General features: G+C 41.7%; 2 protein-coding genes across 6 annotated transcripts in view; one reads left to right on the plus strand and one right to left on the minus strand.

Annotated features, from left to right (window-relative positions):
* MAP3K19 (mitogen-activated protein kinase kinase kinase 19) overlaps positions 1–12,054 on the plus strand; it is a 41,321-nt gene extending 29,267 nt beyond the window's left edge. The window contains exons 12-15 of the mRNA XM_075609528.1: positions 1,525–3,903; positions 5,618–5,764; positions 6,608–7,305; positions 11,149–12,054. Coding sequence (XP_075465643.1) covers positions 1,525–3,903; positions 5,618–5,764; positions 6,608–7,305; positions 11,149–11,215 — 3,291 coding nt within the window. The 3' untranslated portion in view covers positions 11,216–12,054. The remainder of the gene's footprint in view (positions 1–1,524; positions 3,904–5,617; positions 5,765–6,607; positions 7,306–11,148) is intronic.
* CCNT2 (cyclin T2) overlaps positions 1–19,596 on the minus strand; it is a 39,114-nt gene that overhangs the window by 1,098 nt on the left and 18,420 nt on the right. For 3 of the 5 annotated variants that reach the window (XM_075609531.1, XM_075609530.1, XM_075609533.1), the window contains exons 10-11: positions 8,857–8,915; positions 4,460–5,479 (exon numbers count right to left, since the gene is read on the minus strand). In XM_075609531.1, the coding sequence (XP_075465646.1) occupies positions 8,906–8,915 (10 nt within the window). In that variant the 3' untranslated portion in view covers positions 4,460–5,479; positions 8,857–8,905. Of the gene's footprint in view, positions 1–4,459; positions 5,480–8,856; positions 8,916–19,596 lie in introns of those variants that run through there. The other 2 variants (XR_012802723.1, XR_012802724.1) reach the window with 2 other exon arrangements.

The raw sequence follows: 19,596 nt of genomic DNA on the forward strand, positions 1-19,596 counted from the left end.
ACTAAGGCACCAAATCACCTAATTACAACCAAGTATAGAATTACCATCTTCAAAGCAGTATTTAATGTATTGCCAATTAAATGAAAGTGTATTGTTGGATGTAGTGAAGGATTACCTACATGTAATCTTTGCATGATGTTACGTTCAGTTCAAATTATTGCATGAACCCCGGACTATTATGCTGGCCCCTTGCACTCTTTGGAAATCCCAGCTAACATCACCTCCCTAGATTGTTCTGCAGACTACAGGAAAATATTTGAGATGTGGACAGGACAAGCTAGCACACGGCATGAGTCAGTGTAACAAAGGGAAGGGTGTAACTTATAACCTGTGCAGAAATACTCGGCTATTTCACGCCATAGTAATACAGGGGGCAAAAATACATTTCAAATTAATGCGTCGGTATCTGACAATCTCTAGCGTGGTGCCCCTATTATTTTTTTTGCCAAGAACAAAATCAATATCAAATATATACCACATGCAGCACTTATCACCTGAGATCTGACTCCAAAAGACTGTTCATGCTCCCAAGGCTCAACAAGGTATCCTCTTTCTCTTACCGTGCACCCCAAAACTGGAACAACCTACCGGAGACTCACATCCACCACCAGTCTAAATTCTTTCAAATCTAAGGCTGTCACACATTTTAATCTGGTCTGTAACTGTTTCATACGCCCATAATATATATTATCTCTAACTGTGCATGCAATGTCTTGTATATAATGTATACCCTGTTCACTTATGTAACTGTATTTGTAACCATGTATTATTTGTCATATTAACTATGCCCAGGACATACTTGAAAACGAGAGGTAACTCTCAATGTATTACTTCCTGGTAAAACATTTTATAAATAAATAAATACAATACAATGCCACTTTCAAGTTATGGCAAGTTTTAAAAGAAACATCAGAGGCAATGTTATTTTTCCAATAGTTACCTTCTACAGCAATGCCAATGTATGTGTGTAAATGCAATATAACGGTACCATACCTTAAATAAGGGGTGTTAAACTCCAGTCCTCCCCCCCAAACAGGACATGTTTTCAGGATATCCCAGCTTCAGCATAGGTGGCTCAATCAGAGGCTCAGTCGGAGCCACCTGTGCTGAAGCAGTCTTTGACTGAGCCACCTGTGCTGAAGCTGGGATATCCTGAAAACCTGACCTGTTGGGGGGCTTAAGGAATGGAGTTGCCCACCACTGCCTTAAATGATCTTTTTACGGATTGGATGAAAACATTCTTACGATATGCATTGCATGCACTGGCATAGTGTGAGAATGGCTGTGTTTAAACACACAAAAGATACAACACCTTTTACATATTAAACTGGTGGGGGTGGTGGAGGTTCCTGTAGGATATTTTCCCATTTGTTTTCATTAAGTATTCAAAATATATACTGTATGTTCAAAAAGGACTAAAGACGTCACGAAGTACAGTATTTCATCAGATCGAGCGATAGCTGTTGAGCTTGTTATTGGTTATATTTGCAGCCAGTAATGAATATTTATTATTTTGTATTTCAGCATGTTCTTCGGCCATGCCTGTCTCCTAGAACTGGGAGGCTAACCCCCCTGGAGAACAGCAAGGCCCTAAAAACAGCTGGAAGCAACATTTCATGTGTTATGCAAGCCTTGTTTCCGAATTCAGATACCTTTCCCAAATCATCTCTGGCCTCTGGACGCTTATATGTTCACAGAGATTTGCAGATCTGTAAAGCGTCTTCAGAACATTACAACTCAGAGGGGCTTGTCTTGTCTACATATCCAGCTTACTTAGACAAGGATGACGGTTTCATTTATTCAGAAAGTATGAAACAGAACGATAGAACATATAGTAATGAAGAAATGAATAGAAGAGCTTTAGGATCCGCTAGTGGGAAAGATCAGCTTATACAGGCCTTTGAAAACAAGGATAGTGGGAATGTAGGCAGCATCCACTGTGATGGGACTTCTGGGCTACATGCACATGGAAGGACAGCCACACATGGAAATGGAGAGGAAATTAGTCCGATTTCAAAATCTGAAAGTGCTTTAAGAATAGGAATGTATGAACATGATGAAACGGCGGCAAAGGTGGAAACCACATCCAATGAGGTGTTGCAAAATGGGCCCGAAAATGAAGAGGCTACTAGTCATATTGGTACCGTGCTTGATCATCAAGAAACCTATTCATTAAATAGAACTGTGATCTGCAAAAATGGAATAGCAGAGGAAATCCTAGATGTCTTCAAACCAAGCTCAGAATGTGAAGAGTGTCATGGTCTTTTGGTTCACATCACAGATCATCCAACGGGATACATAAGCTGTTTCAATGGCTCTGCAGTGTGTGATTCATCAAGAAAGGTTACACATGGAACTGTGCCTCTTGTTCACATTACATTCTCCGAGCAAGAGCCTCAGAAGAAATTCAACATTCCTCCTGTTAAGCAATATCTTTTAAAGAGAAAGACCATTGTCTGTGGTGTGCCTCACAACGTTAACCACAGCTTTAACATAATTGCTCAGAGAGAGAATGAGAAGTCTAAGAAAATTAAAAAATATAGAAACAAATCTGCTTCAGATGTCTCCATGAAGCATCAACAAAGACCCGTTCCTAATAGCAAGAAGATCAACTTAAAGGGCGTTCTATTTCCTTCCGTGGGATTTTCTGGCTCTCCTGTGTCCTCAAGACCCTCCAAGAAAGCCCATCATGCAGCACCAAACGGTTCGGGTAAAGCTGTACAAAGATCACAGTTATCTTGTGCAAAAGAAAGATCCCTTTCACCAACTAAAGTCATAGTTCATTCCATTTCCAGGGCCAAGACAGCCCCAGATTTCTTGGACTTGAAATACAGTGACATGTTCATGGAGATAAAGTCACAAAACAAGGGTCCAGGTATTTACGAGATGTTTGGGACACCAATCTATTCTAATGCGAAAGAGTCTACGAAATGTGATAAAGGTCTTCGCAGAGAAGTGGTTTCTGCTCCATCGAATATAAACCCTTCTTCTAGATTAGCCAAGTCAAACGACTGCAGTAAAAAAATACAGAAAAGAACCAACTCCAGAAACAAGAAGAGCACTTCTGTTTTTAACCAAAAACACAAGACTTCAGCAACAAAAGAGAGATCTGGGATTGCAATCCAAAGTAACGTTGAACAAGATAATGCAGTTATTATTTCTGGGACGGACTGGCAAATCAAAACCGTGAAACAAGATGTGTTTCCTAACGGAGATTTAGATCTGGAGTTGTCTGAGGTTTTAGAACCCAATCAGCAAAATATTTATCATTCAGAGTTATCCATAATTAAAGAAGCCACCATGGAGGGCTCGCTCAACATCAACGGGACCTCTGGTAATAGCCAAACCAAGATGCTGCAAGAACTGGAAAATAGTCCTGATGATGCTGAGACTGTCCTCATGGTCCTTTATGACCGTTTCAGCACTCGTGAGCCTCAAGAAGATGACGAAGTTCAAAACTTTCAAGAATTGGAAACGCGTCGCTCTTTACAGACACCTCAGGATTTAAACTCTGGTCCTAAGACGCTGGAAGATGTAATTCAGCTTTTTTGTGATGAGCGCGTTGAAGAACCTAAACTCGAGGACCAGAAAACCATGAGCAACTCCCGCTCTTACGAAATTAATAACAGCGAAAGTCTGGCAAAGTATGGGAAAACCGAAGAAGGGAATTCAGATGCATACACCGTTTCCCAGACTTATGAGAACGTTCACAGCTGTGCAGACAGTGAGCAACAGACTGATGAACTCATTTGTTGTCTAGCAGAAAAACTTTTATCTCTTGATGAAAAAGATTCCAGGCACTACAAAACATTGGGGAGCGCAAGGATAGAAGATGAATTGTCAAACGACAATGACCAGTGTGATGTCATTGGACAGGAAAGACAGATGTGTAATCTGGAAGAGGTAAATATACTGTATATCAAACAAAATTGGTTGAAGGACAGGATGGCTAAAAGCATAACACATTCTACATAATATATTTACCTTTGTCTTATAGAGCGCGCACACACACACACACACACAAAATTGTCCTTTACACACATTCTACATAATATATTTACCTTTGGCTTATAGAAAACGCACGCACGCACGCACGCACGCACGCACGCACACACACACAATTGTCCTTTGAATTGGTAAAATACTGATTTCTCATTAGGAAGCACCTAACATACCAAACAATTTGTAGTGCCAAAAATGCCTTTTAAGTTATCATTAATGTAAACAGTTTATTCTGTCGAACTTGTGGTAAATATCCTGCGTTGAAGTGGTTTTTGCTTCAGCCTTCTTAATCCTGGGCTAGATGTTGAAAACAGTTAGCAATTTAACCACTTGCGTTTTGATTGAGCTATCAAGTGATGTGGAACGCAGGTTGTTTTTCGTACCTTTATAAAAGGTAGCTTACCTCCACAAGTCAATGAGCTAACGAATACAAGATATTACCAGGTCCATAGTGATATTTTCTTGATACAAACATTTAATATAGAAATCTTAGAACGGACTGCAAGACCCAAATGTGTTATGTAGAGCTTGTAGCTAATCCAATTCAGAACTTCCAACTAGTGTTGCAAACTGGCTTCTTCCTAGATGGTTGATGCTTAAAGGCCATTCTGGACGTAACTGGGGACACCCATTTCCTCTCCCCATGTTAAGAGAAAAATCCTTTGCCAATTTAAAATGCTTGGATGTTTGAGTTAAATGGCAGTCTTACTTACATCTGGCTCAAAGCTACAAATAAACTGGCAAGTAGACTGCTACCTGCTATTTGAGACACGGCAAAGGTTGATGGACATCCTTACGCCATCAAAAGAACACCTCCATTTACTGACCCACAAAATTAATGTTAGCAGCCGAATAAAAAGACATCAAACATTTAGATGCAGCAATTCTGCCATCCTTACGATAAAAAAAAAACCCCTGGAGTGCATGGGTAGTACCACATTATTTTTAAATTTTTTTTTTTTTTTAAAAAGAGAGCTTTGATGGATATTTTACCTAAAACCCAGGGCACCCAAGTAAAACGCAGTTTTTGTTTTTTAAATGAGCACAACCTCTGGACTCCAGGTGGTCTGGGTTTAATATAAGGGACAAAACGGACAAAACAGACAAAACAGACAAAAAAAAAAAAGTTAACAGTAGTGCGGATTTATGCTTCAAAAAGCAGTGAAAGAAATGCATAAAAGAAATAAATAGGTCCATATCCCATGACTTCTTAAACATTTTCTGGGATCAGTTAATAAAATTAAAAAACAAAAAAAATCAAATAAAGGACTGTCAGACAGCATTATTCACGGTGACCCCCCTCTTCTCTTTCCATGAAGGGTCCTCCAGTCCAAAGGCAGCAAATTCTTTCCATCCTGTAATACCTTCCAAGTCAACTACTGCACATGGAAATACAGGCTTCTTCTCTTCCTATTCAGATCCAGCCATGGTGGGGACAATTTTGGTGCACTTGATAATTCTTCCCTCGGTTGTAGAACTAAGGAAAAAAATAATATATAGTATAAGTACACACACACACACAATGAGTCTCATTGTAACGATAAAGTAAACACGGGTTTGTGGAACGTTTGGCATCCTGTAATAATACTAGGGGTCTTTATTTTTTATTTAACAGACTAATAACGGCGCAAGTCAAAATTCCAACAGTATTTCAAACTCTCTCAACGTTACTGAAAATATTATCTCTGAACTCAACCTGAATAATGCTGGTTCTACGAATTGGACCAAAGGAGAAGTGCTGGGGAAAGGTGCATATGGAACGGTAAAGTAAACTAAAGCTGTATACTATACTTAACTGGTAAATCTTATATTTAGTGATGGTGGTGTTATTAGTGATATGGTTTTAATGAAGCAGTTCATGATTAAGAGTCAACTCCAGCCTATGAAAATAAACATGATGCAGAGTATAGTGACAACTCAGGTCCTCACAAAATCATCTTTAAGTGGTACCTATACCTCATGCGTTATAGTGCAGCAGTGGCACTTCTGGTGGTGTATAGATGTGGATAGGCAGGAGGTACTTATTAGGGGCGGCCAACACCAGTCCTGAAGTGCCACCAACAGGTGAGGTTTAAAGGATATCCCTGCTTCAGCACAGGTGTCTCAGTCAACCGGTAACCACTAATAAAATCAGATTGGGTTTTACATTCAGTTCATTGAAATTGTGCAAACACGAATGGGCACTTCAATAGCACTTCAATAGCCAAAGATGGCTTTTTTATTTGGCTGACAGAATATATATATCTTACGGACATGCTTTTGAGAGCTACACTATTCTCTTTCTTGGGTATATATAGTTTAATATATGCAAATTGATGCTTTCAAGTCTTATTGCGGAAAGCACAGTAACAAATATGCAATTACTAGTGTGCTAGGCTACTTAGGGATATTATGTAATTTAGGAATTAAAGAAAATCCTAGCTGCAATATGTATATTTTTAAAATGAAGATATAAACACACACAGTGTGCCATTTAATGTACCTGAACTGTAAAATAAATGCAGATATTAATATGTACAATCTGAAAATGTATGTTTAAGCTAAAGAGCTCACTTTATATCATACTGTGTGACTAATTTAGGAATACACATGTGCTTCACAACAGGTATACTGCGGTCTTACTAGCCATGGACAATTAATAGCCGCTAAACAGGTTGTTTTGGATGCTTCAGAACCAGCCATGGCACAAAAAGAATATAAAAAACTTCAAGAAGAAGTCGACTTGCTGAAAATACTAAAGAATGTGAATATTGTGGGATATTTGGGGACCTGCCTACAAGATAACATCGTGACCATTTTTATGGAATTTGTACCAGGAGGTTCAATTTCTAGTATTCTGAAACGTTTTGGGCCACTATCGGAAATAGTATTCATTAAATACACCAAACAAATCGTACAAGGTATTGCCTATCTTCACGATAACCGGGTCATCCACAGAGACATAAAGGGAAATAACATCATGCTTATGCCAAATGGTGTGATAAAGCTGATTGACTTTGGATGTGCAAAACGCTTGACATGTGTAAATATGAGCGGGACGCACAGTGAAATGCTGAAGTCTATGCACGGGACGCCATACTGGATGGCACCAGAAGTAATCAATGAGTCTGGACACGGAAGGAAGTCGGATATATGGAGTGCTGGCTGCACGGTGTTCGAAATGGCAACAGGAAAACCACCATTGGCCCACATGCACAAGATGGCAGCCATGTTCTACATTGGCGCCCAAAGAGGACTCATGCCCACTCTCCCCGATTATTTCTCAAAGAAAGCAAGAGACTTTGTAAACTTATGTTTAACCAGGTATGTGCGGGAATTTACTTTCTTCTTTTCAATTCACATTTGTTGGTCATGGTTTAACCTGCTTAATGTTGAACATAATGTGCCCACATGCCTTAAACAGCCATTGACATTTTGTTACCGCTTTATAGATGTTGCAGTGTAAAACCATTGCAGATATAAACCAATTGGTGCAATGGTTTGTAGATTCTTTGTAGGCCATCATACCTCTGGCAGGAGTGGCCAACTCCAGTCCTCAAGGTCAGGTTTTAAGGATATCCCTGCTTCAGCACATGCAGCTCAGTCCTTGACGGAGCCACCTGTGCTGTAGCAGGGATATCCTTAAAACATGACCAGATGGTGGCCCTTGAGGCGTGGTATTGGCCACCCCTGCTCAACACCAGGGGTGCGCAAACTGGGGGGGGGCAGCGGCTGCAGAAGCCATGCCCTCTTCCCCCAATGCCGGGGGATCGTGTGAGGCCTCTGCAACGTCACTTACCTTATCTCTGTCTCTCGGCATCAAATGACGCTGCGGGGTCACGTGACCCTGCAGCGTCATTTGATGCCGAGAGACGGAGACAAGGTAAGGGGGTTGGGGCATGAGCAGAGAGGGAAGCAAGAAGGGGGGTTGCTTTAGGGAAGGATTGCGCACCCCTGCTCTACACCACTGGTCTTCATAGCTGAAATTATAGTGTTCAAAGCTTTAAAAACCACACAGGTTTGTCCTTTAGATGTACTGTGGCAGAACGGTATGAAGCTTCCCACTTATGTTCCTTAAAAAGTATCACAACAAAAACAAATCTACATTTTGCCATAATTAACGAGACTACAAGAACGGTATGAATTGGCATTCCAATGTGAACAAGATCGTAAGAATATTAGTGCTTAATTATTTTACAACGTACTCTAGAACAGCGGTGCGCAAAGCGGGGGGCGGCGAGATACCTTAAATATGTATCAGCAAGAGTGCCGCTTTTTTACAGAATTGAAACAGGGGTCCCCGGTGCTACATTGTGCCAATTTTAGCTCAGGTGATGGTCTGGTACTGGAAATACTCACCGGTGAAGTTACTGGTATTTTGGGGGGGTGGGGGAATTTAAAATGGCTGTCCAATAGCAAGCTATGAATGATAATTGGTCTGTGCTTTAGTTGCAATTTTGTTTCCCCTGGAGGGAGTTTAAACACTGGTATGTTCACTGTTATCTCTGGAACCAAGGGGGTCCCCAGAGGGAGGGGGGGGAAAGCATGATTTTGCTCCCACCTGGTTCCAATCCTTAAAAAAAAAAATAGGTTAATCAGTGGCTCGATGACTGAGCCACTGATTGAGCCAGCTGTGCTGAAGCAAGGATATCTTGAAAACATGACCTGTTTGTGGCCCTTGAAGACAGATGTATGTTTACAGGAACGTATGTAGCCTATATTGGTCTATGTCTCAGCTGAATGTGGAAGTCTATAGAGGGACTGAAGTTCTGTGTTAGTAGTTATTTTCCTGACCATTGTAGAGTTCAGAATAGTTGCCCAACCCCATCCCAAATCCCTCTGTACTACTTTGCTTTATTATACCTCCATACTTACAAATAGTTATGGAGCTGGGGGATCCACAGACGGCGGTTGTTCAGACACGTCATCGCAACCTATAAAGAATAAAGTATATTATATGAGGGATTTATGATATAAAACCATATGCACATCTAAAACATTGTTCATTGTAACTGCAATTATTTTCCAAACAATGGGGTCAATTAAGGAATAAAGAAGATATACAGGTGCAAGTTAATGGCGCTTTTCAGGTGATCATAGTGCGGTTTGAACTTTCTGAACATATAGAATCCATCACTTCGGCATCTATTCAATACACCAAAGCAGTCATCCCAGTGCTGCAAAAGGGTTCAGCTCCATCCAAATGAAAGGACTAAAATCTTCCCCAACATAGGGAAATGTCTTAAGTCAGGGGCTCTCAATGCCAGTTCTCAAGACTCTTCCCTCCCCACCTCCCCTCCAACAGGTTTTGAAGATATCCCATCTTCAGTACAGGTGGCTCAGTCTTGGACTGGGACACGTGCTGATTCTGGGATATCCTCAAAACCCGACTTGGTGGTGGTGGTGGTGGGAGGGGTCAAGGACAGCCGATTTAAGACATTTTGAGCAGGGGCCTAGTTTGGGGAAACGGTGCTTTTGGTGCAATCCTCAACATTGAAGGACAAAACATCTTTATGTTAATAAGTTATTGGATAGAATTTACCATTTTAATTACAACAGGTTGTCTTAGACTTCACTTGCTGAATGGGAGAATTTTACATGTGTCCTAGCGAGTATGCATGTACTGTAACTTAGTGCAAACGTCCAAAAAGGTTGGCAATTCCTGGTCAGACATCACTAGATATTTCTAATAATCATAGTAAATAGTAATTTGTCAAATGTTGTGCGTTCCTAAAATACAGTATTTGTTAATATTTTAATTATAAATAAGGTGGACATAAACTGCAATGGGAAGTTCTGATTTAAATCAGACAAACACAACCAATTATATCAGTAAATAAAAAACTATAATTTCCATCCATGGAATGGCATGGCTATTATATTCTGTCATAAATCCAACACACAGAAATACATATACAGGCAGTCCTCGGTTATCTGACACAATGCGTTACTCAAAATGGCGTTGTAAAGCGAAACGTTGTAAAGCGAAACACGTTTTCCCATAGGAACACTGTATAAATGAAAGGTTCTGTTCCTGAAGGCATTTTTAACACTAAAATACACCAAATATTTTATGCAGGCAATAAGATATGCAGCACACACATACATTATATAGTGTATATACTGTATTATATATATAATATAACATAATAAATAATATATTATATAGTATAATATAATATTATGTAGTATTATAATATATATATACGCTCTTACGACGCTTTGCAACGTTGTTTATGTGAATGTGTATATATATATATATATACACACATACACAACGTTGCAAAGTATCGTAAGAGCGTTGGATAAGCCATTTTGGCGTTGTAAAAATGAATATAGGTATGCATTGCATAGCGTTGGATAAGCCATTCGTTGTAAAGCGAAGCGTTGTAAAACGAGGACTGCCTGTAGTCTATTGTATATGCCAAAGGTTCAGTAACCTTATTAGCTCGGTAGAATGTTATTTATTTTTTTGGGATGTCAGGATAGCTCCAAAGGTCTCTACACAAATTGTATCCGCAAAGAATTTTGTTAATAGTTAGGGAAATGGTAAAGCGTTCTATTGAGCAAACAGACTCCAACCCCATCTTTCCCTTAATTAACGTAATGGCATGTGGAATGCTTGTGAGCGGCATTCTAAAAGGTCTTTCATGTACTGAATGTTGATAAGAGTTAAGAAACAAAATACCTTAAAAGGAAAATGTTAAAATAGGCATGCAGGGATTAATAAATGTTAATTCTAGTGGAGCCCAAAGAACAATGCATTGCAATTCATTCCCCACGTAAGTCAAGGGGTGGCCAACTCCAGTCCGCAAGAGCCACCACCAGGTCAGGTTTGAAGAATATCCCTGCTTCAGCACTAGTGGTTCAGTCAACGACTGAGCCACCTGTGCTGAAGTAGGGATATCCTTAAAACCTGACCTGTTGGTGGCCCTTGAGGACTGGAATTGGTCATCCTTGCCTTAATGTTTTGAAGTATTACCATACCAAATACCAGCTAGTATGGTCATCAATTTGTAAAACGCCAGGCCTGAGGTACCACAGGGCATGGTGTTACCTTTAACAGCATACAATGTTGGAATAGAAGTATGAAGTGAAAACAGAATGTTGAAAACACGTAAAAAAATCAATATCATTAAGAAACTAATTGTTTTATTTATTACACAGGGATCAACACGAGCGCCCTTCTGCAGTGCAACTCTTGCAACATCCATTCATTAAGAGGAAACTATGAGGTTAACAAAGGAAGCAAATATGACATTACAGACATTAATTCATCATGCCGTGTGTACATTTGCACATAACTAACTGCAGTGCTGGAATAAAAGGAACTTTCATTGTAAATCCACCAGTTGTAACAATTTTAAAGCAGTATTGCAGGTGTGCACCACAAACGACACTTATTTTATAATGAATAAAACGATTAGATATTTTGCTCTTCGTTACTAGAAAATAAGGGAGATCGCAAACCAAACCCTCCTCAGCCCCCACCCACAACATTGGCAGAAAGCAGCACATTATGTTACGCCTGCATGCCCTGGTGACAGTGGATGATGGTGCATGCTGCTCTGTGTTGCGTTAATAGAAAAGGCCCAAGTTCTAAGATACTTATTCCGGAAGATTTCGGCGGCATTCATTAAAACGGAGCTGGAATCCTCCAAAGAAAGACGAAGAGACACCTTCACAGCACGCAGATCAGCCCAAGGTTACAGTTCTAAGGCCCAACGCTACGTTTCTAGTAGGCACGCCGGTGCGTGTGATTTCCCGCGCTGCGCGGACAAAGTGCAGAAGTTCTATCGGCCCGGCCGTAGTGCGCGCGGCAGATTTTTCGAAAGACAAATGATTGTTTTTTCATGCAGTGGCCGCGTCAAGTGAGCGGTTCAACTAATGAGGGTGAACCAGCCTGGTGACGCGTCCGCCACACCTCCCGCCTTAGTTCACCCATCACTCGGTCGACAGGTGCGCGCGCAACAGCATGCGCCTACTATAATCTACGCCTTACTGGGCAATTCTGTATACTCTGAAGGAGGGCCGGGCAACTCCAGTCCTCAAGGGCTACCAACAGGTAAGGTTTTCAGGACATCCCTGCTTCAGCACAGGTGGCTCAATCAGTGACTCCCTGTGCTGAAGCAGGGATATCCTAAAAGCCTGACCTGTTGGTGGCCCTTGAGGACTGGAGTTGGCCACCCCTGCTCTGAAGTGACCCCCGTAGTCTTATACAGCTGTAGCAGAATTCCTGTTCGCTGCGCCGCAGACGATAAAGCAGTGTTAATCCGCCCGTGCCGCGAGTTCGCAGTACTGTGGAAACACAACTCTTCTTTTAGCGCTATTCACACCCATTTTTTCTTGTTTTAATTCAAGATCTAACAATATTGAAGAAATCTGTTGGTATAGAAGGAAAAAAAAATACTATTTAAAGAGTCAATCCAAACAGCATAAAAAATAAAATGTTTGTTTAATATATGTAGCATTTGATTACCTTTCATTGAAAACTAATTACCTCAGATCGATTACGGGAGAACCAATCAGCAAAATCCTGTTTCCCAGGCTTCACTAAATAGCCGCCTTTCAGTTTCAAATCAATCCTAGTCAGTGTAACTCAGCAGCTACAATGTATTCTTATATTACGAAGGTAACATTATCTATTGTTAGTTTGCAGCTCAAATCGCTGGGAATATTGGCAACAAATTATCACAAACAGGAAAGTGTAACAAAGATCTGACACTGCTGGGGAGGTGGGCTAAAGCCTGCTATAGAAAATCAAAGCATGCTCAGTATATAAACTAAAAATGGCAGAGTTGAATTTTAAAATAAAAAAAAACACACCGTAAGTATTGTCTAATACTACAGACCTGATTTGTTTAATAAAAAATATTTTAAAAGTAGGATATTGCTTGGATTGCTCATTTATTAACGACGGTGTAAGGATTGTTAAAATAACCAAATTAAACAAATCCATAAAATTCTTATTCTGTAGTCTAGTTTTGTGTAGAAAAAGAAGAGTACTTGGATGCATCAAGGAAAAGAGCTCATTGAACAGCATATATTGGTAGTCATTTACACTAATTAGGAGCCCATGCAACGCCTATTTTGAAATAGACCTATCCTACTTGCAATGGTAAAACTCATGGCTCGCACGAGTCCTCTAAACAGGCTTCAATTACCCCACTGTGGTCCAGAACCTCAATGCTCCTTTAACTCATGGCTCATAACAGCAGGTTATCAAAACTCAGAAAGCTAAATATATACAAAACCAACAGCTGTTAGTGATTTCATTAGCATAAGCTTAACACCATGTGAAGTCAGCACTGCCTCGTGTTAGCTTGAAATAGCATGGATCGTGTTATGCTTAAAGGGGGGGGGGGGGCGGGACAAAGAGCAAGAGAGAAGGGGAGACACCTATGCATAAAAAGGAACACAGATGATACCTGGGATATATGCTGATTGGATATGCAGAGTAGATTTAAATGACTCCTATTAGCATATATCCCAGGTGTGCTACTTTTTGTGTTTCTAGGGGATAATATATATATATATATATATATATATATATATATATATATATATATATATATATATATATCACTTGTGACTAGTAAAATTGGTTGCTGAGCTCTCGTGACAGGGAACACCTCTTTTGCATAGCATTAGCTCGAACATCCGTTATAGCTAGTGCAAGGGACTGTTACGGCTGAAAACAGCACTTAATACTGCGTTGGTAAGATTTGAAGATGCCCATTGGCACTTATCGATGCTTTAAGTTAATGCCCCGTTAAGTCAATAACAGAGCTTTGTGGACCGGTGCCTGTGACATCATACATTGGTTAGTTGCAGTAGCATAACTAGTAATACATGAATGAAGAGCACAGCGTTCAGCAGCCAACGTTAAGTCTCCTGCTGGGGCATTGCAGCTGAACATACACAATGGACCAGCAGAAGCGGTCAGTTTTAAATCAGCCGCTCGCAAGGAAGAGTGCGTCAGCCTCGCCGTTATTTCACCACGAGAGCATACAAGCGGATGCAACAGTGTTGGCCACATGTGAAGCAAGAATAAGGCCGCGTTCACACTGAGGACTTCGCGACGCAGCATGCACGCCTCCGTCTGCTGGGCGATGTGTGATCATCCCCAGCAGACGGAATGATGCGACACAAGGTGTACGGGTGTCTGTATAGAAATAGAATGGAGGAAGTTAGAGGCAGTGGGGAAGAGGAACCGAGATGAGCAGCATGAATAAGGAAATGGAGTGATGGAAGGGTGTTCTCAGCGGGAGAGGGAAGCAGAACCGGTGATAGGAACCGGGCGAAAGATAGAGCAAGGATTGCTAAGGGCACGGGGGGGGGGGTGTATAAAATAATTCAGAATATTAATATATATTACTAATTTTTACTCCCTCCTTTCGCTAACAAGCGCTCTGCAGTGCATATTCAGCCGAGGCGTTTGATTGGCTACTGAAATTGACGTCACGCTGCTGCAGCCAGAGACCCCACAGATTGAAAAGACTCCCGCGGCTGCAGCAGCGTCGCTGTACTTTGCAGCCAATGGTAATTTCAATACTGGACACTACCATTGGCCGACAGGCATCTGTGACGACCGCGCACGCACGTCATGTAGCGTGCTGTGTGAGCAGGGCCTAAGAAGCACATTACTGAGAAAATAAGGCTACGTCCAGAGGGGGGGAGCCGTGCTGAGCAGCGCTGACGCTTGCCTGCTCGGTCAGGAGCGATTCCATGGACTGGCAGGCATGCCAGCGTGCGCGATCGGGGGGTGGGGGGGCGGTGGTGCAGTGATGTCACCGGGCCAATAGCCCGCGAAGCGCCGACATCAACGTCATGACGCTGCTTCGTGCTGATTGGGTGTATTCAGCCTACAGCACGCTGAGAAACAGGCTCTGCTGTCGGCAGAAAATCCCAGCGCCTCAGCACGCCTGCAGATGCTCGCGTGAGCCCCCTCTAAAGACATCCTCATTGAGAATGCCGGGGCTCAGCGCGGAGCGTCCGCACGGCTGAGCGCTGCCTGTCCTTCCATGGACGCTGCCTAAGACAGCAAGCAGGGAGTTCTTACAACCTATTGTCAAGGATAGATTATGCTCTACAAAACTATAAAAAGGCACAGGAAAGTAATGTACTCCTATGAGAATAAAGTGCACATAATCCCCCTTATTTCTTAACCAACGCGGCTATAGGGAATGCCAACATCTTACTATTGTGATCACTCAAAAACAATTACAAATTACTGCACTATGATAAACCTGAGGAACCCCCCCCCCGAATCTGTGATGTTGCTTTAGTGTTATGCTATGCATAATGTATACATTGCATTGTTCCAGATCAGGGGTTGTCAACTCCAGTCCTCAAGGCGTCCTCCCCCCCCCCCCCCCCCAACAGGTCAGGTTTTCGGGATATCCCAGCTTCAACACAGGTGGTCCGATTGTGCCACCTGTGCTAAAGCAGGGTTATCAAGAAAACCTGACCTGTGTTAATGAAACCTTAACACTGGGTTCAGCAGCCATGTCGGCTAAGGGTACCTTGAACCCACCTGCAGGGTTCCTCATAGGGAAATGTATTACAAAAGGTAATATTCTTATGCATGTTTTAAATACTTGGGAAAAAATTGCATTAAAAAAAAAAAAAATGACAAGTGAGGCAATAACCAGAACTCTATATACTGTATTCACAGGGATTTGTAAAACCGAAAAACTAGTAGAAACAATGGCAAGGACAGAATTGCTGACTGCTTTCACGTTATTGCAACAGTAGAGACAATGAACCCTATTTATTCCTACTCCAAATAGAAGTATTTATGCCCGGTTTATACATCAATCCACTAAAAGATAGCTATGCGGAAGCTCCTCACCCTTACCACATGCAGCACTTATCTGAGATCTGACGCCAAAAGACTGTTCATGGTCCCAAAGCTCAAAGTATCCGGCCGCTCCTCCTCCCACCATGCACATCACACCTGGAACAACCTACCGGAGATTCTCACAGCCGCCACCCGTCCAAGTGCTGTCAAAACTAAAGCTGTCTCACATTGCAATCTGGTCTGTAACTGTTACATACGCCTAGAACATATTAGCTCTAACTGTACATACTATGTCTTGTATATAATGTATAACCCTGCTCACTTAATGTAACCATGTATTTGTCATCATAACTCTGTGCCCAAGACTTATTTGAAAACGAGAGGTAACTCTCAATGTATTACTTCCTGGTAAAACATTTGATTAATAAATAACAAATTTGCGGCTAGCCCCTTCCTGGCATCAAACAAGCATGATCTTATTACGAAGCACTCTTAGGGCATCAATTAAAGATAAGCAATTTTATTAATATGTTTCATCTATAGAACCAATACAAAACAACCACCAACAAGTTGGGAATCTGGGCCAAACTATGTTTTTATTCCATAACAGCTATATTTAATAGCTACACTAAGCATTTAGGTTTTTTCAATACGCTGACATTTGAGGGGGAAGTCTCAGTGAAGACCGCCAGTGTTGAAACAATGTGTCAGAAATTACAAGCTTAAAACATTGCTTAATCCGCATACAATGAAAAAGTATTTACCACAATGCAAGTGGATTCCAGGTCAGAATCTCACGTCCTTCATGTCACTGTACTTTTAGATCACATTAATTATGCAGTATCTATCAAATATTTTCACTTGCGTATTGCGTACCAAGACTGAACCTTCAAAATCTTGATTGGTATTTTATGGCTTTAAAGGATGTTAACATGCAACAGACATTTTTTTTGAAAGCTAGGTGGGGAGGGGAGGAAATGACATCAGGTTTGACAACTAGAAATGCGATCCTGAAGAGCAGGAGTGGCCAACTCAAATCCTTGAGAGCCACAAAGTCAGGTTTTCAGGATATCCCCCACCTGTGCTGAAGCAGGGATATCCCGAAAACCCGACTTGGTGGCCGAGGACAGGCATTGGCCACTCCTGCACTAGTTTCTCTCTATGTCCCATTATACCTGTCACTGCCCAGTTTAGGGTTGTTATGCCTAAAGCAGCTGATTTCAGCAGGCAGAAAATCAACACTTCTGTCATATTAAGATCAAGAGTTTAGCAAAACCATACAAAAAAATGAAATAAAAAGTGCACTCTCGGAAGCTATAGGTAGGGGGCGCTCACTGAAAGTGCTACAAAGACAGGTGGATCTGGTCCTACATGAGTCCTTCAGTTGCATTTGTCCGCCTTGGGCTTGAATGCCTTTTGCTGCCAGAGGAGCTAGCAATTCATTGCTTTGTAGTACTTTAAAAGGCATTAGAGATTAAAAAAAAAAAAAAGGCAGTAAAGGGAACACAAACGCTTTACGAATATCCATTTTAATAATTTCACGTAAAAATATACATTTTCCCCCAATTTAGCCGCAGCGCTTTGGTTGTCTGTGTAATGCCTTTCTAAAGTGCTACGTTAACTGTAATCCATTATCTAAAACAATGTAACTGTTGTCATTTTTCCATCTATATATATATAACTAAGAAGCTTTAGGCCGAGCTCATACCTGCGGAGTTGCTGCATGCGCGGGCGTGCACGACAAGCGCACTCATTTGTTAGACGAGTAATCCAAGTGCATGAAGGCGAACTAGCGCGTTGACGCGGCAGCGTTTTGAGGAGACAAATGTGGCCTTTTCAGGCGGCTGCCACATCACGTGAGCGGTTCAGCCAATCACGGCAAACCAGCTGTGATGTCATAGCCATGCCTCCGCCCTCCCCCCCATATCGCCTTAAACACTGAGCACAGATCGCTTGTGCTACAGCCATGCAGCACGGTAAGGCCGCACTCATGGTGGTGGCGCTACCGTGCGCACTCCTGCAGCCCCAGCGATGTGTGCACTAGGCTGCATGAGATTGGGGAGGCGATCAGGGGCGTGGCGAACGTGTCACAGAGCTGGTTCGCCCTCATTGGCTGAACCAGCTCACGTGACGCCGACATCACCGGCTGCAGCCTGAAATCACAAATTTACTTGTCGGGCCAAAATATAGCAGTGTCGACACGCTACAGCGCCGCGGGCACTTGAGGAACTACAATAGGAACACAGGTTAAGAGACCCGAGCGTGCACGTCACCATGAGCGCGGCTCAAGAGCTCGCACTCTCGCAAGCAGGTGGAGTGTATGAGCTCGGCCTTAGTCAAATTCAGGGTCAACCACAAATTCGAAAATGGCCCGTGAAAACAATGCTGCACCGATTCAAAAGTTGAAGTGAACAGGGTATAGTTTGTCACAGAAGTACAATACTTGCTCTAAGTATTTCTCAAACAGAGTTATCCCCTACATCAGGGGCAGCCAACCCCAGTCCTCAAGGGCTACCAAAAAGGTTAGGGATTCAGGATATCCCTGCTTCAGTCTTCGACTGAGCCACCTGTGCTAAAGTAGGGATATCCTGAAAACCTGACCTGTTGGTGGCCCTTGAGCAGGCCTGGATTATCCCTTGGGCACAATGGGTACAGGGGCCCAACAAAAAAAAGTTTTAGGCCCCCAAAAATAATAAACTGCTAAAGCAAACTTAAATTGTGTACACACACACACACACACACACACACACACACACAACAAAGCACTCCAGGCATCTTCTCCATCCTTCTGCCCACTAACTCATGCCTCCCTCGATCATTAGAGGCGGACAGTTACATAAGGCAATACCGCTACCAGTATTAGAGAAAATATCACTCATATTATATAGCTCTATGATTATATTATGGGACCTATACATTGTATACAATGCAAATATTTATCTATATATCTATCTTGGTGGAATACATAGACTTTAATCCGGCCCTGCCGTTGAGGACTGGGGTTGGCTATCCCTGCACTACCGTCAGTATGAAAAAGGTAAAAAGAGACCTCTATATGTCTATCTAGTATATATAAATATATATATATTTATTTATTGGTGGGTCAAAAGTCAAAAATATCACCCAGTCCTTCCACTGCAGCAAGGGATTCTAGGAAATGACATGCAAATGAGCAGTGTCACAAAACCATATGACATGGTCCCCTGTAAGCTAATGCTTGCTGCATATCACAGCTTTTGAGCACAGCCCGTATTAAGATGCATAGCCAGTAAACCCACCACAGACAGCCATTTCAACCTTAATTGGTCTCCTCAGTGTGGGGTTGGTTATACTGGCTTTGCAAAATGAAGCAGGGATAGGTTTCACCATACTTAGTAAAGTTATGGTGGGTAAAAAAAAAAAAAGTGACAAAAACCCTCCACAGTAAAGCATATAGCAAATGGAAATATTACTGTGTGCCCATTTGCATGTTGCAGACAGGTCTAAATGATATAATATATATAAAAAAAACAAACAAAAAAAAACAAGTGCAACTACATTAATGCTTTTATCTTATTCCTTCCATTTCAGTGCGGTTATTCAGAATACAAATTGTCCCTACTTACCTTAAATGCCTGGCAGACTATACATAAAAAGATATATATATATATATCTATATCTATACACACACACACACAATCTTGGCATTGTCGTTTGCTGCACACAACAGCCAGCGCTTTAATTAGAATTGTTACATTGAACATACAATGTTGCAAGGTAACATTAGTCCTTAAGTTAGTCTCTTAGCGAGGCATGTTACCAGCCGCCCAAAT

The sequence above is a fragment of the Ascaphus truei genome, chromosome 7 (genome assembly GCF_040206685.1).
Source record: "Ascaphus truei isolate aAscTru1 chromosome 7, aAscTru1.hap1, whole genome shotgun sequence".
Lineage (NCBI taxonomy): Eukaryota > Metazoa > Chordata > Amphibia > Anura > Ascaphidae > Ascaphus > Ascaphus truei.